Source organism: Oryzias melastigma, linkage group LG11, assembly GCF_002922805.2.
Source record: "Oryzias melastigma strain HK-1 linkage group LG11, ASM292280v2, whole genome shotgun sequence".
NCBI lineage: Eukaryota > Metazoa > Chordata > Actinopteri > Beloniformes > Adrianichthyidae > Oryzias > Oryzias melastigma.
The window spans coordinates 24,035,509-24,061,593 of record NC_050522.1 but is presented as its reverse complement, the minus strand read 5'-3'; the positions used below and the strand labels follow the sequence as shown (position 1 = coordinate 24,061,593).

At 39.0% G+C, this 26,085-nt stretch overlaps 3 protein-coding genes across 3 annotated transcripts in view; all 3 read left to right on the top strand.

The window, feature by feature from the left end:
- Positions 1–3,989, top strand: part of bop1 (BOP1 ribosomal biogenesis factor) — an 8,073-nt gene extending 4,084 nt beyond the window's left edge. The window contains exons 10-16 of the mRNA XM_024298568.2: positions 723–792; positions 986–1,118; positions 1,187–1,370; positions 1,446–1,737; positions 3,271–3,355; positions 3,439–3,546; positions 3,690–3,989. Coding sequence (XP_024154336.1) covers positions 723–792; positions 986–1,118; positions 1,187–1,370; positions 1,446–1,737; positions 3,271–3,355; positions 3,439–3,546; positions 3,690–3,843 — 1,026 coding nt within the window. The 3' untranslated portion in view covers positions 3,844–3,989. The remainder of the gene's footprint in view (positions 1–722; positions 793–985; positions 1,119–1,186; positions 1,371–1,445; positions 1,738–3,270; positions 3,356–3,438; positions 3,547–3,689) is intronic.
- A 626-nt stretch (positions 3,990–4,615) lies between these two features.
- Positions 4,616–7,663, top strand: wdyhv1 (WDYHV motif containing 1). The gene is made up of 6 exons (XM_024298419.2): positions 4,616–4,755; positions 5,054–5,153; positions 5,845–5,895; positions 5,980–6,128; positions 7,049–7,173; positions 7,268–7,663. Exons 1-6 carry the CDS (start codon positions 4,694–4,696, stop codon positions 7,408–7,410), a joined length of 630 nt encoding a protein of 209 aa, XP_024154187.1. The 5' UTR covers positions 4,616–4,693; the 3' UTR covers positions 7,411–7,663.
- Positions 7,664–11,014: 3,351 nt separating this feature from the next.
- Positions 11,015–24,550, top strand: lrp12 (low density lipoprotein receptor-related protein 12). Its single transcript, XM_024298410.2, has 12 exons — positions 11,015–11,833; positions 13,739–13,795; positions 13,873–14,008; positions 15,460–15,662; positions 15,898–16,145; positions 17,181–17,330; positions 18,375–18,596; positions 18,674–18,940; positions 19,042–19,244; positions 19,321–19,453; positions 21,324–22,255; positions 22,640–24,550. Exons 1-11 carry the CDS (start codon positions 11,779–11,781, stop codon positions 22,251–22,253), a joined length of 2,604 nt encoding a protein of 867 aa, XP_024154178.1. The 5' UTR covers positions 11,015–11,778; the 3' UTR covers positions 22,254–22,255; positions 22,640–24,550.
- The last annotated feature ends 1,535 nt before the right edge of the window (positions 24,551–26,085 follow it).

Genomic DNA, 26,085 nt, shown 5'->3' with positions numbered 1-26,085 from the left:
CAGAAACTGGAAATACAACAAATAAAACAAGAACCAGCACCGTACTGTCACCAGGAGGAAATAAATTTATTGTTCAATTAACTCCGCCTCTATTTTTCTCTTTTGTAAAATCGTTCCTAGTTCTCTTTTTATTATGATTGCTCAGTTTTTAGCTAAAATCAATTTGTTTTTAAGACTTTTTTATGTTTTTAAGCTCAATAAAAGTCCTCTTTTGTGTTGTGGGCTGGATTGTTGGTGCAGAAGTTAGCATAGCTAATTTCCCATCATTCCTTTGTTTACACTCACAAGCCCAGGCTAAAGTTAGCATAGCAAAAAAAAAAAAAAAAAAGAGCGATATCAAAGCTATCCAGCCATCCAGTTTAGAGCCAGAAAGCTGCTCAGACGAGGAAAATGAAGACGTTAACGGATCTATTAATGGATGATTTAGAATTGGAGCAGAGCAGGGAGACTTTAGCCGTCATAAGTCTGAGCTTTTCAAACTACCAAATTAGGAAATACTCAGAAACGGACCTTCAATCTTAAATTATTTCATATATGTCCTCCATTTATTTTGATTTCTAAAATGCAATGTTGTTGTTCTATTATCTATGTATCTTATTTAATTATCCTTGTGACTGTTTCTTGAATGAAGTCACTTTTTGATGAGATTTGCCCTTCAAGGCCACCGTAGTTGTGGTTTTCCGTTGGATTCTACGTGACCTGTTGCTCGTACCTGTGTTCAGGTGTATCGAGGTCACAGCAGTCTGGTTCGCTCCATCAGCGTGTCTCCATCCGGACAGTGGCTCGCTTCAGGTGAAGTCTTCCATCATTTTTTATGTTTTTTTCTTTATGTTAGTCCTGAAATTAACAACAAACATCTTTTCAAATGCTTCTCTAAGGATTGATGAATAGATGAAAAATGGATTTAACAGAATTTTGCAAAAATAAAATCCAGTTTTGATATATATTTTATTCATATTAGTGTGCCCTTTTTATGTATTTATAGGCAGTGATGACGGTTCTGTCAGATTCTGGGAGGTGTGTTCAGCTCGCTGCATGAAGACAGTTCAAGTGGGCGGAGCCGTAAAGAGCATTGCGTGGAATCCAAACCCGGCTTTGTGTTTGTTGGCTGTTGCTGTGTAAGGATTTTTATTTGTCCTCGTTTTGTTTTGTCTGTTCGTTTCTCAACGTCCTTTTTTGCTTCCAGAGACTCTTCGGTCTTGATCTTGTCTCCGTCTCTGGGGGACAAACTGGTCGTTTCTTCTTCGGAGCGCCTGCTTGCTGGTTCACAAGAGGACAACCCGTCAGAAGGTCCCGAGCCCGTCGTCTGGTCTGAAACAGAGGGGGAGGAGCTAAAGGAAGGGATCCATCTTAAAATCCAGCATCCCAAAGTGAGAAACTCCACATTAGTGACGGGAATCCTCGTTCGATCAAAGCGTTTACTCCATAAACCCTTTATTTCCCAGGCCGTCCATCAGGTGACGTGGCACGCTAAAGGAGACTACCTGGCCTCTGTGATGCCAGACAATTCCAGCCACCTGCAGGTGTTCATTCACCAGCTGAGCCGGAGGCGGAGCCAGAACCCCTTTAGGAGAAACAAAGGTCTCGTTCAGAGCGTCGCCTTCCACCCCATTCGGCCCTTCTTCTTCGTGGCAACGCAACGCTACGTCCGGATCTACAACTTAGTCAAACAGGAAATGACCAAAAAGCTTCAGGCCAACTCCAAGTGGATCTCCAACATCGCAGTCCACCCCGGAGGTAGGTGGAGCCTAAAACCTACCATAGAAAGTAGGGCTGCCACGATTAGTTGTTACTTTCTATTATATGGAGTCAGAGTCTAGTAAAGTTGAACAAAGTTATGAGCCAAAAAAATTACTTTTTTATTTTTGAGTCAGTGAGACCAACATTTATGTGAATGCTTCGTTAGCATGCACACAATAGTGACTCTCCTTTAGCAACAGGCTAACATTTTTGGCTAATTTGTGATCTACTGGGGTTTTTGAGGCTAATTTAGAGTTTAGATTCTATTTTATCAACATGAGTTGTGTCCGAATTCCCCCCAATCACCATATAGTGCCATTTTCAGTGCCGTCTGAATCTATTAATTCCACTCGAAATTTCCCAGAAGTCTTTGCGAAAAACTAGCGTACATCGATGGTCACTAGATTAGCGGATATAGACCACAATGCATTGCGGTTGAACAATTTCGAACAATAAATGTAATATTTGAATCCACATTTTCACCATCAGAACACAGTGGAGTCATAAATAAACATCAAAAAATGTTCGTTTTTATTCAATTTTCACTTTGTGAAATCGATGACATTATATTCGTTTTTTTAGAAAAACGAAAGAAAAGTAGTGAGCGTCCGAATTACCTTTGAAATCCAGCGCACTAGATAGTTTTTTAGTAGTTAGGGGTTAGGAGGGAATTCAGACACAAACATGCTAACGTTTACTAGTTTACTGAGGAATTATAGGCTATTTTGGAGTTTAGCTAGTATTTAGGCAATGTGTTAGCTTTTTGGCTAATTTGGCGTCTACTGAGGTTTTTTATGATAATTTGGAGTTTAGCTCATATTTTAGCAACATGCTAATGTTTTAGCTAACTTGTTGTCTGCTGAGGTTTTTAGTTTAATTTAGTGTTTAACTTCTATTTTAGCATCAGGCTAACACTTTTGACTAATTTAGTTTACTGAGGAATTTTAGACTATTTTGGAGTTTAGCTTGTATTTAAGCAGCACTCTAAATATTTTTTGCAAAATTGACATGTTTTTGCAATTTTTAAGCAATTTTACTTCAGAATTGATAAAAAAAAAATAGGTCAACTTCAGCGATCTTTAATAGTTCTTTAACAGGATTTCCAGTCTTTTAGCAAATGTAACATTTTGCAATTAGCTTTTGCATTTTCAGTAAATCCCTGCAGCAATTAAAGTGAATTGCGTTGCCATTTTCAGCAAACAGCTTCAGTAACTACTTTCAGTAAAAAGCATTCTCACTAGCGTTATCACAGGTAATAAAACGTTTCAAGTTTAATCTAGTTTTAATACCATAAAATATTGAGGAACAGGCTGCATGATTCATTAAAAGTTTTATAAACTATCCTCTTCATTTTCTTTATTTTTAGTTAGTTTAAAGCTAATGATAGTTAAGATGTGTGTTCTACATACATGACCCAATTAGTTGACTAATCAGAAACAAATAATCAGTGATTAGTCGACTATTAAATTGATCGTTTGTGGCAGCACTAACAGAAAGGAGCCTTCATCTCACCTGTACGTCTTTGCACAGGTGATCATGTGATCTGTGGGAGTTACGACTGTAAGCTGAGCTGGTTTGACCTGGATCTCTCGACAAAACCGTACAAGGTTCTACGGTACGTTGATTTATGTCAGACACTCTGATTTCATCCCGTTAAACATGGATTCCAGCGATGCAATAATCACTTCCTGTCTTCAGACACCATAAGAGGGCGGTGAGGAGCGTGGCCTATCACAAAGGTTACCCGCTGTTTGCTTCGGCGTCTGACGACGGAACGGTGATCGTCTGTCACGGAACCGTCTTCAAGTAAGACTTTAATACACAGCTGAGAAACTGTGTTTCAGCAACCCAGTGACGGGCAGGACTTTTACTATTACAGTGTACATTAATGCTTGTTGATGACGTCTTAATGCTTGCAGATTTTATAGAACCCTTTTTTTCCTTTTCAGTGATTTGCTGCAGAATCCGCTGATCGTTCCTGTCAAAGTCCTAAGAGGTCACGTGATCACGCATGACCTCGGAGTTCTGGATGTAACTTTTCATCCCACACAACCGTGGATTTTCTCCTCGGGAGCCGATGCAACGATCCGACTTTTCACCTGAGCAACTTGTTAAATTGTTTGGGGATTTCTTTTTTAGCAGAGAAATTTCAAATGTTTGTCTGGAATATTCTAGTCTTCTGTTTCTCATTTCAGAAAATGTGTCATTTCCAGCAACATCAAGTTGTTCAATAAATTGTAATATTCTTACTTTTCTGTTTCTGTTTTGATTGAAAATTCATACAATTTCAAACAGAAGTTTAATTAAATTAAGAACCTTTGATTTATTTTACTAGAAACTGAACAGTTTTCTTGCTTTCCACAATAGTGGTAGATTAATACGTATTTTTAATCAATCTAATTTTTATTTAGATAAATGCTTTATTAGTCACTTTAACTAGAATAACATTTAAAATGTGCTGTTTGGTAAGTGCATCATTCATTCAATAAAAGAAAACAATTTACAGCTTATAACTGCAAAGTACATCAATTTAGTCATTAAAAACAAATAAATTACAACTAATATAACGCTTCCAAAAGGTGCATCATCCTTAAAAACAAGAATTTACCATTGATAGAATGTTAAATTTGTCATAAGAGTAAAATACATTTATTTTGGAAAAAAAACATCTCTTGACCACAATAGAGTTAAAAAAAAAAATACCTTACAAAGTTTCTACCAGGTGTAGTTTTGAACATCCTTAATCCTAAAGTTACTTTAGACGTAAAAGTCATTTTTCTTACTTGTACATGTTAGTTTATGTACAGTATATGTTCATTTATTGCTCACCTGTGTATATAAATAAAGTTTTCGCAGCACTTTGATGAAATCAACGCGGTGAGACTTTTAGTTTGAAAGAGCGGATATGACGTCGTGAGTTTCCGGCGGGGGTGTTTCCGCTTAGCTTACCGTCATGAAAAGACGTACAGAAGCAAAACTGAGCCGGGAAACCTGCGTTTACACCAGCTGTTACTGGTAAATCCGAATTCTGAGGGATCACAAAAGCAGCTCAATGTTCTACAGTCTTTAGTTGTGTGCTAATAAATCATTTGCGGTCAAAAGTAGAAAAATGCTAAACGGAGCTGCTCAGCTAATCGAAATTAGAAACAGTTTCACATTGCGAATATTTTATTTTACACATTTTAAAAATTATTTTCGTGACAGAAATATTTCAAATGACTAATTGATGAATGAACGAATCTCCATATTTTGATAAATATATATTTATCAGTGAAAGAGTGTCTGCTGCTGCTGTAATTTACTTTCTCTGCAGTGAAGAAAATGTTTGGAAGCTCTGCGAGTTTATTCAAGCTCAGAAAATAGCTCCACTGGAGCAGCTTGCTGTGATTTTCATCTCCAACGACACCAGAACGGTAAGAACATCTAGAAACATTACAACCGGCTTGACAAGCCAATTCTAGAAATTACATTTTAGCTTAAAAACATTAGAAAATGTATTCGAAATGAGTAAATAATAGCCTATTAAATGATAGGTTCTAAACTCTTGAATGCAGGCTTTAGGAAATATTTGAAAGTAAAAATCAGAAAATATTTTCTGCAAAACGTCTGTTAGTGTCAAGATACAAATACTTTGATTTATATAGAATTATTTGAAAATTTGAAATGATGTGAAAGAACAGTCAAGTTAAAAAAAAGCTGTCACTCAAACTTTACAAAGAAAGCCAATAAACAAATAAGGAAACACCCAAACTATAGCATCATAAAACAGAAGAAAACTGGCCTCTAAACAGTCCTCTACCAAAACTAAAGAAATCCCGGACAAGCCCCCAATTCATTTTCCACTCCCATTTAGGGGATTGTAAAAGGAGACAACATAAAATAACATAAAAGTAATAAAAATAAATTACATCCCTTAAGGATCCCAGGAATTAATTTACAGAAAAAAATGTACACCAAAACATTTCTGTATCTTTTGCAGTATAAAATACACCTAAAGTGCATTTTTGGGGGTAAAAAATGCCACCTTCTAGATGGATTAATTCTGTCTTCTATTCGGTCTTTTATTCTGAAAGTAAATCTGTTTCATCCACTGTTCCCCGCTAGGTTCCTCTTTGGAAGCAAAAGTCTGGACATGAAGACCGGCCAGTGATCTGGGTGTGTCTCACCACTCCATCTGTGACAGTCACTGTAAAAAAAGCATGAAAATGACCTGAATGAATGTGTCTTTTTGTGTGGCAGGACTACCATGTGATCCTGCTGAAGGTGGGCGTAAAGTCCGACGCTGTGATTTACGACCTGGACTCGGTGCTGCCGTTTCCCTGCAACCTGCGGCTCTACGCGGCTCAGGCCCTCCGGTCGGATCGGACCCTCAGACCTAAGTTTCACAGGTAAAACTCAGACTACAGGTGACGCATCCATGTATCACCATTAGGGCTGCCACGATTAGTGGACTAATCGACCATTAAAATAGTCAACGACTAATTTAATGGTCGATTAGTCGTTACTTTTTATTATATGGAGTCAGAGTATAGTAATGTTGAAACTTATAATGGTATTCTGCTAGCCTTTTGACATTTATTAAGGTTTTTTAGGCTAATTTGTAGTTTAGCTAATATTTCAGCTACATGCTAGCTGTTTGGCTAATTTTGGATTTTTTTGTTTTTCAGGGTGTTTTATAATTTTGCTAATATTTTAGCACCACACTTGCTGCTGTGGCTAACTTAGGCTTTTTTGTTTTTTAGGCTATTTTGGGGTTTAGCTAATATTTCAGCTACATGTTAGCTATTTGGCTAATTTTTGAGTTTTTTGTTTTTAGGCTGTTTTAGAATTTTGCTAATATTTTAGCACCATGCTAGCTGATTTAGGCTATTTTTGAGTTTAGCTAATATTTCAGCTACATGCTAGCTATTTTTGCATAATTTGGGCGTTTTTTTGTTTTTTAGGCTATTTTAGAGTTTAGCTGATATTCCAGCTACATGCTAGCTGTTTTGGCTAGCTAATTTGGCTAATGTTTTGGCTAATTTAGCATTTAACTCATATTTTAGATCGCTATCAGCTTCAGCATTTTTAGATATCAATTTCAGCATCTTCAGCTCCCAAATTCAGCTTACAGCATTCACACTTGCATTATCACAGGTATTGCTGTATATCTAGTGCTTAGTTAGTTTAAAGCTAATGATGAAAGATGTTTGTTTTACATCCACTGAATGGTCGATTAGTCTAAAAAAATAATCTGTGATTAGTCAACTATTAAAATAATCTTTTTTGGTGGCCCTAATCGCCATGGTAACCTGGATCTTCATGACAGGAAGTTGCGTGTGGTTCCTGCCCACTGCTTCTTGTTGAACTTCGCGTCAGATCGATCTCACATGAAGAATGCTGACGGAACCTGGAAGATGCCCCCGCCATCGTACCGCCCCATTCAGACGGCTGGTAAAAATGATCTGCTGATTATTAGAAGGCCTAATATAGCACGTCGTATTAATAGTTAATGATGCCATTAAGCTGCGATGTATTTTCTCCTCAGAGAGTAAGATGAACCTGGACGACTTCATTAGTATGAATCCTGCCGTCGGCTGGGGAACCGTTTACACTCTGGGTCAGTTTCTGCTGAAGTACGTAGTGGAAGATTCCTCCGCATCTGCTTCCTCATCAACAGCAGTGTCTTAGCAGCTGCTGGATCAGGTTTTAGGAGGATTTTATCGCTGTGGATCTGGTGGAGCCAGCTGCTGGAGGACGAATTCAGACAATGTTTAGGACTTTTATTTGTTTGTTTGTTTGTGAAATCCTGATTGAGAAATGTGATTATTTGATACAGAATAAGGGGTAAATGCATCAGATTTGTCACATTTGTGAGAATTAGAATTTGTGTGATTCTATTTTTTTTATTTTGCAAAAAATAAACTTTCTGAGACAAACAAGAGGCTTGACTTCCACATTTGAATTCTTAAAATAATCTAAGAATCCAGTCCAGAAGAAATTAATACAAACCTTCAAGCAATATATTAAAAAATAGAAGAAAACTGTCCACTAAACACAGTCCATTACCAAATCTAAAGACATCACGGACAAGCCCCCAATTCATGTTCCACCTCTGTCTAGAGGATTGTAAAAGGAAACGACATAAAATAACATAAAGGGAAGAAAAACAACTTGAATGACTCAAACACTCTCACAAATACCCCAGGAATTAAAAAAATCTAGGATTTTTTAATAGAAACAAACTAAAATTTACATGAAAATATTTGTGAAAATGCCTCCCGGTGAAATCCTGATTGTGGATTTCCATCAAAAGGAGCTCTCAGAGGAGAATAAATGTGAATTTTTGTACAGATTAATGGGTAGATCCATCAGATTTATCACGTGTGATAATTAGAACTTGTGTGATTCTGTTTCTTGTCTATTTTATGTATAAAGTTTACAAAAAAATAAACTTTCTGAGACGAACGAGCGGCTTGACTAGTTAAATCGACTTCCACATTTAAATTATTAAAATGATGTAAGGGTCCACTCCAAAATAAAATCATGCAAACCTTAAAGCCATATATCATAAAACGGAAGAAAAATGTCCACTAAACACAGTCCATTACCAAAACTAAAGACATCCCGGACAAGCCCCCAATTCATGTTACAGCCCCCAAACGGAGACTTGACTTGAATTCTTAAAATAATCTAAGGGTCCGGTCCAAAAGAAATTCATGCAAATATAATTAAAGTTTAGCCTCAAATACAGAAGGAGTTTATACAAATATATTTCTCGTGTACAAAAAAATTCTACAGTCCAACACAAGATGCCTTCAGCTATTTTCTGTTTGTTCAGCTGCTAGACGGGAAAAGTTAACAAAAACAATTAAGAGATTTCATGAGTTTACGCTGTATTTACTTAAAAATAAAATATAAAACTTCTTTATTTTTAATTCAGAACAAAACAGAACAAATCAGTGTTTCAGAAAAGCAAACATTCTTATTTTTTGTCTATTTTTGCTTTATCATCAGAATTAACTTATTTTTCTGCGATAATATGAAAATTTAGTTTAAAACTGTATTTTTTTTTTTTTGTTTATTGTTAGATATTTGCAAAATATATATATTTATGATGAAATTACCATTTCCGGACATTTTTTTTAAAAAAAACTCTGGTTTTAGCCTTTTGTTGTTGAAGGAAGGACCAAATAAAGATTGATTTGTTGAAAATGTTCCTGTGATGTGAAGTAAACTTGTTAAAAGATACAAGCAGTGAAACTTGGTGGCAGTTTAGGACTCTTGGCAGGCTTTTTCAGAATAAAGAGGTGCCGTTTTTGTTCCAAATCCTAATAAATATCCCAAAAAATAAAGAAATTAGCTTTTCTCTTTGCAAGAACATAATTTAAAAATTTTGGAAAATATTTAATATACATACATATATATATATATATATCTCACTGAGGCTTTCTGTTTTAAAAATAAAGAGAAATAAATCCATCTTTCTTTTCTATTGTTTGCGAAAAGCCGGAAAGTTGTCATAAAACATGTTTATTTCCAGAAATCCCAGTTCGTCATCAGAGCTCTTCACAAAAGCATCACATTAATCTATTTTTCTGTACTTGCTCCATTATATTTAGCCAAGAGGGGGGGCGGGGTCGAAGCATATTCCAGCTGTCCCAGAGTGACAGACATGGTATGTTCGGGACAGCTGCTCCATTTCTTCTCATTGTAATGTGTAATACTAACTTTTATGTGTAATTTTGAATCAATTTAACGTGTAATAATTGGAAACTGGGAAAAAAGTTCAACTTTAGGAGGATATTTGGGGAGAGAATGGGATCAAACTATTTTATTTTACGTACAAAAATGACAAACTTGGGCTACATATAATTATGCAAAAAATAAAACCGTTGCATCTTTGATTCAGTCAAAGCGCCTTGTTGGACGCCGGAGACGCATATCTCCAGTCTGCATAACACTGGGGGAGGATGGTGGGGTGTCAGCAGCAGATGGACAGTTTGAAGGGGGGGGACGCGTCTTAACATGGGGGTGTTGAACCCGAAGTCAAAGCAACAATAGGACAGCTGACAGGAGCTCCAGCTGCTGCTTAAGCGGGGAAGTGGGGCAACAACATATGTGCTGCTGTTATAGAAGTGGGCCGGGGGCTTTAGCCGGGCGCTGCTCTTTTGTTCTGTTTCCCCATAAGCTTCCAGTATATGAAGAAATATATTAAATATGTACAAAAAAATCTATAAGTTCATTTGAAATGTGAGGAAACATTGAAATAACATAATGACAAAAGCAGAAGGGAGTTGTTTTACCAAACAAATTGACATCCATAAACTCAAAACTAACACATAATAAAAATATAAAATTAACAAATAAATAAAAAATAGGGCCTACATAAATATAATTATGCAAAATAAAATAAGTAATTAATAAAAAATAACAATATTTAGAAGTTTTGCTTTTTTTCATGTTTTTTGGCATTTATTTTTTTTAATTTTTGTAAATATTAGCCAAACTGCTTCTTGTTTTTTGACATATCCTGAGTCACACAACATGTAAATACAAAACTGGAACAAAGACAGACATAAGAATCCTAATGTATTAACAGCAAAAACAGATCTAAAGTGATACAAAAACACTGATAACGGAAAGGGGATAAAATAAAAGTCTTAATTTATGTATGAAAAAATAATATGAGAATTTTATTGTTTTATTACTTTCCAATTTTTAAGGGATTTTCAGAATAGATTAGTAAAAAAAATCAGTTCCAAATAATTAAACTTATGAATATAAAACCCTGAAAGCTGATTGTTAAATTGCTAACTCGCAAATAAATATGTTTATATTTGTAAATAAGAACAAATTGAATGTTATTATGTGTAAATACATATTTTTAATTAAAGGCAGTCATATAAGTTAAGTCTTGCAAAAGATTTTAACTAAATTACAATAATTTTAATGTTTTTCAGACAAAAAACATACATTATCTTGAATATTTAATCTTATTCTTAAAAAAAATCAGGGATGTATTTTATTAATTGATTTTAAAATAAACTCTTTGAAAAAAGTTGGGAATTTTTTTTTTTTCCTGACCGTTCTAAAATTATTATTTGATCACAATATTATTGTTAGTTAAGGAATAATGTAAACTTGATTTATTCAAGCTAATTATAGTTGGAAAAATAAACTTAGAAAATTTATGTTAAAGTGAAACATTATATTCGTTTTTTTTAAGTACTTTTTACAGTTGTTTATGTCAGGGAGGGAGAAACCGTTTAAAACCCTGAACACGTGAGCCTGTAATTTCGGGGGCGGTAGGAGGTTGTCCCCTCGCTCGTGACGTCATGCAGGCACGCGCAGTGGGCGGGGCCTCCCGTGTAATTCTCTCTCCTCCGTTGTGTGTGTTGTCTGTTGTTGTTCGGCCGGCGGAGGAGCTAACCGTTAGCTCCAGCCGTGAAGAAGATGGTGTAGCGCGAGCGCGCGGAGCAGCTCTCTGGCCTCCGTCCCATCCTCGGCCTTCATTCGTTGGGGTCGACCCGGTTGGACCGCGCGTTCGTCGGCTTCACTACGGTGTCGTTCAATGTAGTCGCTCCAAGCGGGTCGGTGATAGCGCGAGGCTCAGCCGGACTCCGGCTGCTAGCTTGGGTGCTTCATCGGTGGTGGTCGATGGCCCTGATGTTCTCTTTGTGCGCGCTCGCTGGCCGACCTTTAATCACATTATGCGTTGTTGCGTTAAAGCTGCGATGCGTTTGTGTCAGCCGATGCACGTGACCGGGCCGATTTTGTGCTAACAGCCGCCGTGGCAGCGAAAACCCGGAGCTAGCAGTTCCCATGTCTTTGTTCGCGTCAGAAAACGGGACACGGTGTCAGAGCAGTTTAGCTGCGCAGGTTAGCGCGGCGGGAAGGCTGGAGCGGTGTTTCTGATGAGGCTAAAAATCCCGATCTCAGATCAGCTCATTTCACGGTCAGCTGAGATGCGGCGCTCGATTCAGTGACCTTGGACTCATCATCTGCATCCGATTCATCCGAATAAGCCAAACAGCTGGCGGAGACGTCAGGGTTACTATGGCTCCCAGGTTAGGCTGCAGGCTGAGTGTCGTCTACCTGCTCATCCTGTCAGGTGAGTCCACCATTTCTGATGACCTGTCTGGACCACGATTCAGGTGGACCCTATATAGTTCCTTTAGAGCCGGGGTTACAAACTCAATCGCACAAGGGGCCAAAATCCAAAACACACCTGAGGTCGCGAGCCGAACAAGATACAAATTTTATTGAACACTCTAAAATTAGATTTTTAAAACTTTAAAACCATCGCATTTAAACATAATTATGAACTAGATATAAAGCATTACCTGTGATAATACTAGTGTGAATCCTAGAAGCTGAATTTGGCTGCTGAGGATGCTAGTGCTGATAGCTGAATATGCTGAAATTGATGGCTGAAAACACTGAAGCTGATAGCCAGCTAAAATGTTAGCTAAATGCCAAATTAGCCTAAATTAAGAAAAACGTAGGTTAGCCAAAACAGCTAGCACGTAGCCGAAAATTTTTTAGCTAAACTTCAAAGTGGTCTAAAAAACTAAATAAAAAAGCCTTAATTAGCCAAAACAGCTAGCATGTAGCCGAAAAAATAGCTAAACAGCTAGCGTGTAAATATTAGCCTAACTCCAAAAAGCCTAAAAGACTTTAAAAGAAAAACCTAAATTGGTCCAAACAGCTAGCATGTAGCTTAAATATTAGCAAAACTCAGATACAGCCTAAAAAACTAGAAAACTTTAATTAGCCAAAACAGCTAACATCAGCTGAAATATTACCTAAACTCCAAAATAAAGCTTAAATCAGCCAAAACTGCTAGCATGTAGCGGAAAAATTACTAAATTTCAAAATATTTTTGAAAAACTGAAAAAAAGCCTAAATTAGCCAGAACAGCTAGTGTGTAAATATTAGCCTTACTCCAAAGCAGCCTAAAAAACTTAACAAGAAAAGCCCAAATCTGCCAAAACGGATAGCATAAAGCCTAAAAAATAAAAAAGCCGAAATAGCTAGCATGTAGCTGAAATATTAGCTAAACTCCAAAACAGCCCAAAAAATCGTAAAAATGCCAAAATAGTCAAAAAGCTAGCAGAATGCCATTTTTTTAACTTTAAAACCCTAACTTTTTAAAATAACCTTAACGCTAACAATATACATCATGTTTTTAGTTTTTTAAATTAAAACTCATCATTAAAAGTGTTTGAAAATTATGGCAAACATTTCAAAATAATGTAACACTCAAGTTAGGAAAGGAAGAAAATCACAATAAAGTTGTCAAATTATCAACTTAAGGTATCTTATTATAACATATTAAAAGAGGAGCTTCACACAAGCATTTAAAAAGTAATTTTTGAATGGTTATTTCCAATTATATGTCTATTTTTTGCTGGTTTAAAATAGTTTGTATTTTTTTGTAGTTTTTTTTGTAGTTCATTGTCATTACAAAACAAAAAAAAAGTGTAATAAGTGGAAATGACTCATTTTAGAACATAATGTACAAGTTAGCCCATCTTAATAAATCCTCATCAAACTTAAAACTAGCACTTATTCTTTGAAAATTTTGTTTAAAATATTAAACTTTAAAATAACATCCTTAAAATTGAACCAAAATTACAGGGAAATTTGAGATTTTGACTCTTATCTTTTGACAAGAATGTTCTTATTTCCAGATTCTAACGGCTATTAAGACACAAATAATGCTCCATTGTGTTGGTTTTAAGAAAATATCGTAAAGGTGTAGAGCAAAGATAAATTAGAAACCGTTTACTGAATGTCTGAAAACAGGATGTAAAATCTTAAGGATCAAATAGTTTGCAGTGAAGTTCTTGGTTTTCTTTATTCTAATTAATTCAGCTCATAAACATTTTTTTTTATATTTTTCTGGTGTAGTTAGTATGTTTTTGCAGTCAGAAATGATTGAGTACAAAACCATAAACTCGTCATTCTAAAGATAATCCTGTAGTTAACGGTTTATCCGTTTTGTTTTTACCAGCATGCACTGCTGCTTCTCAAAGGAACGACAACGTCTATGCATCTGGCTTTTCCAGTGGTGAGTTTAAATCCATTTTAAGAAAAAAAAATATTGTCTCGTTGAATAAATAAGAGCGTCTTCTTCGTATTTTCCAGCCTGCGGCGATGTGGCGGAGCTCCTCCGGGCGTCCAGCGGCATCGTCACCAGCCCCGGATGGCCGTTTCAGTACCCGACCCGGCTGAACTGTAGCTGGATCATCAGAGCTCGACCCGGAGACTCCATCACCATAAGGTGAGACTCTTTATTCTCTACCAGAAGAATGTTTTTCTTATTTTTTAAAGTTTATTGTTTTTTTCTGAGCATAAAATGAAGAAAGAAACATTATTATTATTATGGCATATATTTGACTTTAAATGAAGAAGCAGTTTCTGAAAATTTCACAATAAGATAGTTGGAAAAAGAAACTTAAGCATCAAGATTTTTCAAAATAAAGTTAATGTTATGATCAAAAAGGATTAACGAAGAAAATCTATAGAATAAAGAATAATTTTAACTTTATTTTTGCTTAAGTACAACTTCTTTCATGTAAAAGTTTTAAAGTCAATCATCTTTTAATCTATTTTCAAAGCACATTTTAAGAACAATTATGTCATTTGTAACTAAATTTCATTTATTTGACTTTAAATGATAAAGTCAAGTCTCTGAAACTTAGTAGTTTCCTAAAAAAAAGAGTTAAATCTAAACATTTTTTTAAATAAAATTAAGGTAAAAATAATTAATCATGAAAGTCTTTAGAATTAAAAACAATTTTAGCATTTCATCCACTTTATAGTTTAATATTTAGCTTTCCCACAATTCCTTGAAGTTTCCATGTCTGCAAATGTTTAAAAATAACTCCAGGGAACATCTTTAGCTTTTTCATATCGGTGTGCTTTTGAAAAAAGAAAAGCTGTCAAATGCAGCCAGTTATTATCACTGACAAAAATCTAGAACAGGGTGTCAAACTCAATCACACAGGGGGCAAAAACCCAAAACACACCTTAGATGGCGGACTGAACAGGATAAACATTCATTGAACACATTTTAAAACTTTTAAACTGTAACTTTTTAACATAATTCTGAACTAGATATATAGCATTACCTGTGATAATGCTAGTGTGAATGCTGTAAGCTGAATTTGGTTGGTGAAGATGCTGAAATTGATAGCTTAAAAAACGCTGAAAAGCCAGCTAGATCCCAAATTAGCCTAAAAAACAAAATGAAAAAAAACTTAGGTTAGCCAAAAAAAGTTAGCATGTAGCTGAAAAAAATTGCCAAAATTAAAAATATCCTGAAAAGCCAAAGAAAAGCCTGAATTAGCCAAAACAGCTAGCATGTAGCTGAAAATTCAGCTAAACCCAAAAATAAACTGAAATGTCTTAGTAAATGTCAAAATAGTCCAAAAAGCTAGCAGAATGCCAATTTTTAAAACTTTGAAACCCTAACTTTTAACATAATATTTATTTTTATAATATTTTTTAACATAATATTTAGCATAATAAATGTAACATAATTTTTCTCTCCATAAAATATATTTTTTGTCAAAATTCTACAAGTTAGAAATAAGCATAAGATAACATCGGGCCATTAATAACAATAAAATAAAATGACTTTGACTCGACTTTGACACATGTACTCTAAAAGCTCTAAAAAAATAGAATGTGTTTAAGGCCAACGTTTTATTTTTGTTTTCCCTCCCGTAGCTTTCAGGACTTTGATCTTCAGGGTTCCCATCGCTGCACCTCCGACTGGATGTCCATCAGCAGCTACAGGAGCCTGGACGGCCTCCGGGTCTGCGGATCCTCGTTGCCGCCGCCTTACATCACCTCCCAGGACCACGTCTGGATCCACTTCCACTCGGACGACAGTCTGACGGGGAAAGGCTTCCGACTGTCCTACATCACCGGTGAGGGCGGCTCGCCGGGTTCCTCCTTTCATCTGCTCTTTGGACCGCTCTGACCGGGCCTCCATAAGCCGGCGCTTCTTCTTGATGTTGCATAACAGTTGTTTACCGGGCAAAGTGATTTAGTGACGTAATTCTGGATTAAAGGCTGATGCAAATCCTCCCAACAGACACAAGAGAAAACTCGGAAAGCACGGAACTTTCACCACATGGCTGCAAACCTTTTTTTTTCCTGCAGGTAAGCCAGAAGCCACCAGCTGTGACGTGGACCAGTTCCACTGCTCCAATGGGAAGTGCATCCCGGACTGGTGGCGCTGCAACTCCATGGACGAGTGCGGCGACAACTCTGACGAGGAGCTGTGCGTGGACTCCTCCTTCTCCTTCCAGCCGTGCAGCCTGAACCAGTTCCCCTGCCTGTCCCGCTACACCCGCATCTACACCTGCCTGCCCCACAGCCTGCGCTGCGACGGCAGCATCGACTGCCAGGTAACCAGGACGCCGCCAAAGCTGTCCATCCCGTGAAAGCTGTCTCAGTTTGGGACTTAAATAATCTGACAAAAGACCAAATAATCTCAGGTTATATAATAATAATAATACGTTCTGTACTAATGAGCCTTTCTGGACTTTCAAGGTACAAATAAAAGCCACGCCCCCTCAGAGGAGAGGCTTCAGATCAACATGAAAAATGGCTTTTTAAAACATTTAGGTTGTGGGAGTTTGGTTAAAAACTTCATAATCAAAATTAAAACACTACTGGGAATGTTTAAAAAAAAAAAAAGTCATGGGGACTTGAAGAAACTGAAACGTCTAAGGGGCGGTCTTCCAAACGCCACATGTCCCTTTCTGCCCACTGGACGGAAATTCCACACTTAGCTCCTCCCTCTTTGCTCGCCGCTACTGAGGGTATCCTGCTTAGTTTCTTTTCCTCTGCTTAGTAATCATATTACCAGCAGGTCGTCTGTTTTGATCTGAGGTCAGACAAATACCATCTTCCATAGAACAAATTAGATCGATGGTCCTGCCAGAAAACCTGGAAATAGTGCAAAATAGGCTACAAGATCCGCCTAAACGTTCACTATTGAGAGTAAACTCTCTCAGATCGTGTTAAAATGTTTTCTATAAGTTCTCTTTTATCAGCTGACAGTAGTAATTTACTTGTGAAAGTCTCATTCTTGTTTTTGTAGCTCTGTTTGTAATATTGTAACAGCAGTAAACGGGCATTGACATGTAGATATGGCGTCCAACTCTGCGTACACAAGAAGCTAGCCTCAAGCCTATATAGCTCATTGGTGATATGATTTCCTTATCAAATGTGTTTTAAGTCTAAATTTTATATATATATATATGTGTGTGTGTGTGAATTGCTTAGAAATTTTTCTAGCAGGTTTTTTACCGATTTACTAAGAAATACTCAGAATTCGGATTTTAAGCTTAATTTTCTTAATATATGTCCTCCATCATCAGAAAACCCCCCCCAGAACACGTGAAAACATCGATCTTTGATGTTTTTTTTTCTTTCAGGACCTCGGCGATGAGATCGACTGTGACGTTCCCACCTGTGGAGAATGGCTGCGGAACTTTTACGGATCCTTCAGTTCACCGAACTACCCAGACTTCTACCCTCCAGGTAGCAACTGCACCTGGCTGATCGACACTGGAGACCACCGCAAGGTAACCAGCCCATTAGACCCAAAGAAACAAAGAGATTCTGCTTAAAGAATAACAAACAGGACGTTGGAGGCTGGCTCCACTCGCAGCCCAAATTTGAAATATGCAAGGGGGGGGGCAGCAGGGTGGAGGAGGTGTGGTCTGGACGTGATTGATCTTTTTATTATTGTCTCAATGAAAATAAAATAAATAAATACAAATCATAAAGTTCAGGAGGCCCAAGCAGGCTGCATCTCCATTCCACAGCCGCTCTTTGTCTGCCGGTCAGCCAGCTTTCCAAGCTGGGCATACAGGGGCGACGTCCACAGAGAGCGGCGTAGCGGGGCGACCTCTGCCGAGAACGGCGTAGGGGGGCAGCATCTGCCGCTTTCTGCGTAGTGGGGCGACCTCCGGCGAGAGTGGCGTAGCGGGGCGACCTGCGACAAGAGCGGCTTAGCGGGGCAGCATCCGCCGCGCTCTCTTGGGCAACATCCGCCATTCTTCGTCGTAGCGGGACGACCTCCACCGAGAGCGCCGTAGCGGGGGACCTCCACCGAGAGCGCCGTAGCGGGGTGACCTCCACCGAGAGCGCCGTAGCGGGGTGACCTCCACCGAGAGCGCCGTAGCGGGACGACCTCCACCGAAAGCGGCGTAATGGGGCGACCTCCGCCAAGAGTGGCGTAACGGGGCGACCTCCGCCGAGAGCGGCGTAACGGGGCTCAAATGGTCAAGTGGTGATCTTGAACTGTCAAGCGTGTCGAGTGTTCAAAGATGGGCGGGGCTTTTGCACTGTCGCTGCAGAGCATGATGACGTGAAACTTCTGGAACTTTCACCGGCTGACCAATCGCAAAATTCAACTGTAAAACCTCCTTTCAACCAGTAGGGGGCAGCACACAGACAGTTTTAGACTACATTCTCAGGAATTAAACAAGTTTATTATAAATTGTAAAGAAAATTTCACGTTTAAAGCCTCATTTTTAGAGGTCAAGAGAGATAAAAAGTAGATTTAGTTTTGGTTACGTTTTTAAACGTTCTTCGGTAACGGATCAGCCGTCTCCCCCTTCCAGGTCATTCTGAGGTTTACAGACTTCAAACTGGACGGGACGGGCTACGGAGATTACGTGAAAGTTTACGACGGACTGGAGGAGAACCCCCGGCGCCTTCTGCGCGTTCTGACTGCCTTCGACTCCAGAACTCCGGTCGCCGTGGTTTCCTCGTCGGGTCAGCTGAGGATTCATTTCTACGCCGACAAGATCAACACGGCCAGAGGCTTTAATGTCACCTACCAGGTGAGTTTAATTCATTCAGTGTTCTAGTGTGAGTTCTGAACAAGTAGAACCCATTTTTGGGTTTTTTCCTCCTAAAGGTGGAGGGGTTCTGTCTGCCCTGGGAGGTTCCCTGCGGGGGCAACTGGGGCTGCTACGTGGAGCAGCAGCGCTGCGACGGCTACTGGCACTGCCCCAACGGCCGGGACGAGCTGAACTGCTCGTCCTGCCAGGAGGACGAGTTCCCCTGCTCCAGAAACGGAGCCTGCTATCCCCGATCGGACCGCTGCAACTACCAGAACCACTGCCCCAACGGTTCTGACGAGAAGAACTGCTTCTTCTGTCAGCCCGGAAACTTCCACTGCAAGGTACCGAAGGATTTAATCTTAGAATAACAAAACCACTTGGCTGAAAGAGGAAAATGCATCTGGATAAGCTGGTTTTTTTATGAAACCTTTCCTTCCTGCAGAATAACCGCTGTGTCTTTGAGTCGTGGGTTTGTGACGCGCAGGACGACTGCGGCGACGGCAGCGACGAGGAGAGCTGCCCCGTCATCGTCCCCACCAGGGTCATCACGGCGGCGGTGATCGGCAGCCTCATCTGCGGCCTCCTGCTGGTCATCGCCCTCGGCTGCACCTGCAAGCTGTACTCGCTGCGCATGTTCGAACGCAGGTGAGGGATCTGCCCTCCTGCTGAATGTCATGACGTTACTTTCTGTTTAAGCTGCAATTCAAACACTTGTATGCAGGTCATTCGAAACCCAGCTCTCCAGAGTGGAGGCGGAGCTTCTGAGGAGGGAGGCTCCGCCCTCTTATGGGCAGCTGATAGCGCAGGGGCTGATCCCACCGGTGGAGGACTTCCCTGTTTGTTCTGGCAGTCAGGTAGACTCACCTGAACGTGATTTGAATTGAAACTCCGGTTTAAAACTCTTTAAAAACTAATACTGGATGTTTTGTTACATTTGTTTTGCTGCTCCACAAAAATAAGTCTAAAATCGGGTTAAAACAAGAGGTTTTTTTTTTTGTGAAATACATTAGAAATCTGATGACTTTCTGTTCACATAAAGTTAAAATAAACTATTTTTTATCGTAGCAACTTGTTGAGACTATTTGATGTAAATTTGAAGTAAACTTATTTTATAAAGTTCTGTTGTATCTATTAGATTTATTTCTATTAATTCTTTTAACATGTGACAATCAGAACTGAGATAGAAGTCTTCAAACTTTATACAGAGTTGGAATCCAAGGACTCCATATGTATTTACATCAAGGCCCGGGGGCCGGATCCGGCCCTCCGGATCATTTTATTTTATTGTTATTAATGATGTTATCTTGTGCTCATTTCTAACTTGTATAATTTTGACAAAATATATTTCTATGGAGAGTAAAATATTGAAAGTTATTTGAGGTTTAAGTTGATTTATTCTGGAAAAATATTCCTGCCTTTTTATTATTCATAATTATGTTTAAAAGTTACGGTTTTAAAGTTTTAAAAATTGACATTCTAGTTTTTTGGACGATTTTGGTATTTACTAAGATTTTTTTAGTCTGTTTTGGAGTTTAACTAATATTTCAACATACTAGCGGTTTGGGTAAATTAGGTTTTTTTCAGTAATTTAGGTATTTTGAAATTTAGCTATTTTTTCAGCTACATGCTAGCTGTTTTGACTAACCTAAGTGTTTTTTTTGTTTGTTTTTTTGTTTTTTTTTAGGCTAATTTAGCTCATATTTTAGCTAGCTATCAGCTTCAGCTTTTTTAGCTCTCAATTTCAGCATCTTCAGCCAAATTCAGCTTATAGCATTCACACTAGTATTATATATCTAGTTCATAATTATGTTATAAAGTTACAGTTTTAAAGCTTTGAAAATGTACGCAGAATAACTTTCTGAACCTCAACTGAGGTCAATGTTTCTATAGTGCACCATCTATGGAACAGGGAAATTAAAACCATAGTTAGGATCATCAATATGATTTATTCCACTTTGGAGGAGTCAGATTAAATAATTTTAACAGACCGCCAAAGTAGAAGAAGCTAAAGTTTATATCCAAACAGTTAAAGACCCACTCCAATAATAATGGTGTTTTTAGCATGTTTTTGTAACATTTATCTAAATATAGGGGATTTATGTTATGAAAATTCATCTAAAAATTGATTTTTTTAGTATTTATTTATTCAAATAGTTGTGAATCAGGAGCAGATTAAAAAACATGCCGCTCTGCATAAATTATGTCCTAGAAAATGACGAAGATTTAAAACATTTGGGCTAAAAGTGGCATTACAATAATTGAAGAATTCACTGAGAATGATTTGAAATTAGATGAAGAGATGATCGGAGTGACAATTTAACCTCGTCTCCAACAGGCGGTGATTTATTTTTCTGCTGCCCCTTTTTAGGACAGCTTTCATATCTGGGATCACAAATTTGTTTAGTTTTTTCATCGTTTATTTCAAGTCACACATCCAAAATAAACCAGAAATAAAGAAATCTGCATCTCAAAGATCATATTTGTAATATTTTTAATTATATCTTTGTTTCCTGACAAATATTAGGATCCTCAAATTATGTAGAAATGCCTGTAGCTTCATGCTTTTTCACACGGGCTCATATACGTCGGTTTCTTTTTCTTCTTAAAGAGATTTAATAAAAACACTTTTAAATTAATTTAAATCAAAACAAAATTGGATTTGTTGGATTTGAGTTCCGTCCTTAAAACAGAATTCATCTGATGATGTCATCATCTCTGTTTCAGGCTTCAGTCCTGGAGAATCTGCGGCTCGCCGTCCGCTCCCAGCTCGGCTTCACCTCCCTCAGACTCCCTTACTCCGGTCGCCATAGCAACCTGTGGCGCAGACTCTTCACCTTCTCCCGATCCCGTCGGTCGGGCTCCTTGGCCCTGGTCTCCGCCGATCTGGACGACAGCACCGGCTCTGGCAGCACCGGGAGCTCCGGCTCGGACCTCCTGTCTCCAGACTCCGACGATACGGACACGGAGAGCGACCGGGGGAGGGAGCGGGGCGTGGGCGCCGTCTGCGGGCCGGTGGCCCCCCTCCCTCACAAAACTCCCCCGCCCTCTGCCGTCGAAGCGGTGGTGTCGCTGGCAGCGCCCGCGGCTTCTGTCACACCAGACCGATGCCGCGACCGGACCCGGGAGGCTCCGCCTTCCTCCAGCCAGGTCACCGTGGTGACGGCCAGCCAGGAGCCGGAATGTCACAGGGACTCCTCGGAGGCGCCGGCTCCGTCCAGCTCCGCCCTGCACCGCTTGGCCCAGAACCTGCATCGCCTTGCCAGGACCTTGACCAGAACCAGCCAAAACCAGCAGAATCGGGCCAATCACAGCCCTCTCCACCAGCTGGAGAGAGGAGGAGCCGGCGCCGAGGCAGCAGAGCGGCGAGGGAGCAGGGATGACGAGGAGGACGTGGAGCTCCTCATCCCCGCGTCGGACTCTGACTCCTCCTCATCGTCTTTGATCAGCGATGTGCAGCAGCCCCTGCTGGAGCCGCACCCCGCCCTCACCACAGGCCACGCCCCCCACCATCACCGTGGACACAGTGGTCGAGGAGGGCGGGATGGTACGTGTGAACACTGCGGGATGGTGCACACGGCTCAGATCCCCGACGCTTGTCTGGAGGCCATGGGCAAGCTGGAGAGCAGTGATGACGAGCTGCTGCTGTTGTGCTAACGGGCTAGCCTGCCAGCTAACATGCTAACCTTTGATAGTCATCTTCTTTTTTTTAGCTAACAAATGAATTAACCAGTCATCTCAACATCACTATTACCCATCATCCAACAAATCTAACATTTTCTGCTAGCTAACATGCTAAATCACACAGCTATCCTAACTAGCGCCATACGTCTAGCTTGCTAGCAAGCTAATCCTTTGTCTTAAATGTAACATTTATTACAGCTTTCTGACTAACATTCTTTAATTTTATGTTTAATTTCTCTTCTCACTTCCGCTATCTGACTTTTAATCCGTTTTATCTGGTGTTAGCATGTTAGCTGGATCAACGAGGCTCGTCTGGAGGCAACGGACAAGCTGCAAAGCAGTGATGACTAGCTGCTGTTGGCTAACCTGCCAGCTAACATGCTAACTTTTGATAGTCTTCTTAATTAATCTCTTCATTACTATTACCCGTTATCCAACTAATCTAACATTTTCTGCAAGCTAACATGCTAAATCACACATTAAACCTAACTTATGCTAAACGTTTAGCTTGCTAGCAAGCTAATCCTTTGTCTCTAATGCGAACTGACATTTCTTAAAGCTTTCCAACTAACGATCTTTTATCTTACCTGTTTCATTTCCCACTACCGCTATCTGAAGTTAAATCTGTTAGCATGTTAGCTGGATCAACGGTTAGCTTCTGTTGATGTGAAGATGAACAAACCAGTCAAAGACTTGTCGTTGATTGGACTGAAACGGTACGATCTCAAATCGTGTCGCTGCTTGTGTTCAAATTCCCTCACTACTAAGTGCACTAAATTGCCATTTTGTCGGAGTGATCTTTAAATTTCCCAGAAGCCCCTGCAAAAAAAAACGGTGCGTTCGCCACTTTCTAGTGCTGTCCGAATCTACTAATTCCAAATTCGAGTGCACTGAAAAACTAGCGTGCATCGATGCTCACTAGATGACTGAATATAGACCACAATGCATTGCGATTGATCGATTATTCATTTGAAAATATGTACGTATATTTATTTTTTTATAAATCGTCCAAGTTTTTAATGATCAGAATGCCGTGGATTCATAAATAGTCTTTTAAAAAAAAATCATATTTAATTTCAATAAAACATATTGTCCGAAACGCATTAAAATGGGACTAATCTAGTCTTCCCGAGTTTTCGGGGGTAGTGAGGGAATTCGGACGCCGCTGTTGTGCCCCCTCCCCCGGTCCGTCCATTTACCCCAACCCCCGCTTTCCCTCCCCCTCCGCAAGAAGAACGTCGGTACGTCTGGAAAAGTCCCGGCAGAACAGACTGCACGACAAAAAACCGGAGTTGGGAGAGCTGGTTCAAAGGTCACAACTGTTTTTAAGATAAGGGTCATGTGACCAGGAGGCCGGCGCCACAAGGCTTCGCTAGCTTGGTCTTTATATGATATCTATTGGATTTCTACTTGGGTAAAATGGGGTTCTATACTGACAGCAGCCACAAAAGTAGAGTTTAGGTACGACTTTCTGCTGATTTTAACGTTACATCAATCGTAGTGGCTTCTGCAGACCTTTGTATCCACATGTTTGTATTAAAACACGCCGGACGTTGACTAATTATTAACAGGAAAAACGTCAATGTATTGATTCTGAGAAGTACTATCAACACGGTTTCTTATTTGGTTTAAAAGACTGGAAGCACAACATGCACGTCTTTTCAACTTTTTAAAGATTGTATTTACAACTAAATGTTTCTATTCAACACCAAAAAAAGAAGAGTCATTTCGACTCCACCACCAGGCTGCAACTGTTCGTCACATGACCCTTGTCGAGCGTCTGTTCTTCACGGTGCACGTTCTGGCCGAGGTTCTGGTTCCGTCTTTACCTTCTCTGTTGAGTTTGGATTCAGAAGTAAAAAGACAAAACAGTCAGAATGAAGAGAAACATTGACGGAATCTTTTTAAGGAAAAGAAATCTGAACTGGGACCAAAACCAGACGGCAAAAGAAAAGCTGCTTTATAAACCGCGTGGTTCCGACTTTGTGACAGTTTCACCCTTCCTGGACTGAAGCCTTTCAGATGCCTGTATTTCTGATCTTTGTTACTGTTTTTGGTACTCGGCTGACTTTGTGTGAGTGTGACTGTGTATATTTATTATTCTTATCATTAATAATATGTTTATGGTTCTTGTGTTAATTTTGCTGTTGTGTAGATGTTTTTCAGACCTGCATGATTCAGCTTGTTTGATGTTTTTTGAGTCTGTAAAGTAAACACCTGCTAAACTGCACTAAAGATTAAAGGGTCACATTCAGTGAATTGATACCAGAGACGTTGTTCTTGTTTTTGTCTTTAGAGGAAAAAAAGTTTCAATACTCTTGAGCTATAATGCTTTAAAGTTCCCCTCTGATAAAAATCCAGTTTTTTTTAGTTTTTAGCATGTATGTGTGGCATTTATCTTATGAAAGAGATCAAATGTAACTAGAAAAGTTGCATCCCCTGTGATAATGCTGGTTTGAATGCTTTTTGCTGAAAATAGTGACACAATTTAATTGCTGAAGGGATTTGCTGAAAATGCAAAGGCTATTTGCAAAGTGTAAAATTTGAAAAAAGACTGGAAACTTTGCTAATGTGCTATAAAAGAGCGCCAAAGGTGACCTCTATTTCTAAAACAATTCTAGAAAAATTACTTAAAAATCCCTAATACATGCCAATTATCAAAATATTTAGCGTGTGTGTGGCTTAAATATGAGCTAAACACCAAATCAGCTCAAAAATCTGTGTGTCAAAATGTTAGCATGTTGCTAAACTAACTGCAAATTAGCATTGAAAAACATCAGAGACCAAAAAGCTTGAATATCGGTTAAATACTAGCTACAAAAAACTAGCTAAATAGACTAAAATTTCTCAGTAAGCTAAATTAGTCATAAATGTTAGCATGTTGTTAAATAGAAATTAAACTCTAAATTAGCCTTAAAACACCAGTAAATAGCAAATTAGCCAAAAAATGCTTACATGTTGCTAAAATAGAAGCTAAACTCTAAATTAACCTAAAAACCTCAGTAGATAAATTAGCTAAAAACATTAGCATGTTTCTAAAATATTTAGTAAACTCCTTTTTTTTGTTGAAAATTACTATAAAAATGAAAACATAGCCCATAAATATATTTAAAGGTTTGTTGCTAATCTACTTAATTTTTTTAAATTTGAAGACTTTCTCATTCATTTCCTATGGAGGAATGGACCAAAACATCACTGCTCTACAGGAGATCTGGTGGAGGAATGGACCAAAACATCACTGCTCTACAGGAGATCTGGTGGAGGAATGGACCAAAACCTCACTGCTCTACAGGAGATCTGGTGGAGGAATGGACCAAAACATCACTGCTCTAGAGGAGATCTACATGGAGGAATGGACCAAAACATCACTGCTCTAGAGGAGATCTACATGGAGGAATGGACCAAAACATCTCTGCTCTAGAGGAGATCTGTAGGGAGGAATGGACCAAAACATCTCTGCTGTAGAGGAGATCTACAGGAGGAATGGACCAAAACATCACTGCTCTAGAGGAGATCTGCAGGAGGAATGGACCAAAATATCTCTGCTCTAGAGGAGATCTACAGGAGGAATGGACCAAAACATATCTGCTCTAGAGGAGATCTGCAGGAGGAATGGACGAAAACATCACTGCTCTAGAGGAGATCCGTATGGAGGAATGGACCAAAATATTACTGCTCTAGAGGAGATCTGTATGGAGGAATGGACCAAAACATCAATGCTCTAGAGGAGATCTGATGGAGGAATGGACCAAAACATCACTGCTCTAGAGGAGATGTGATGGAGGAATGGACCAAAACATCACTG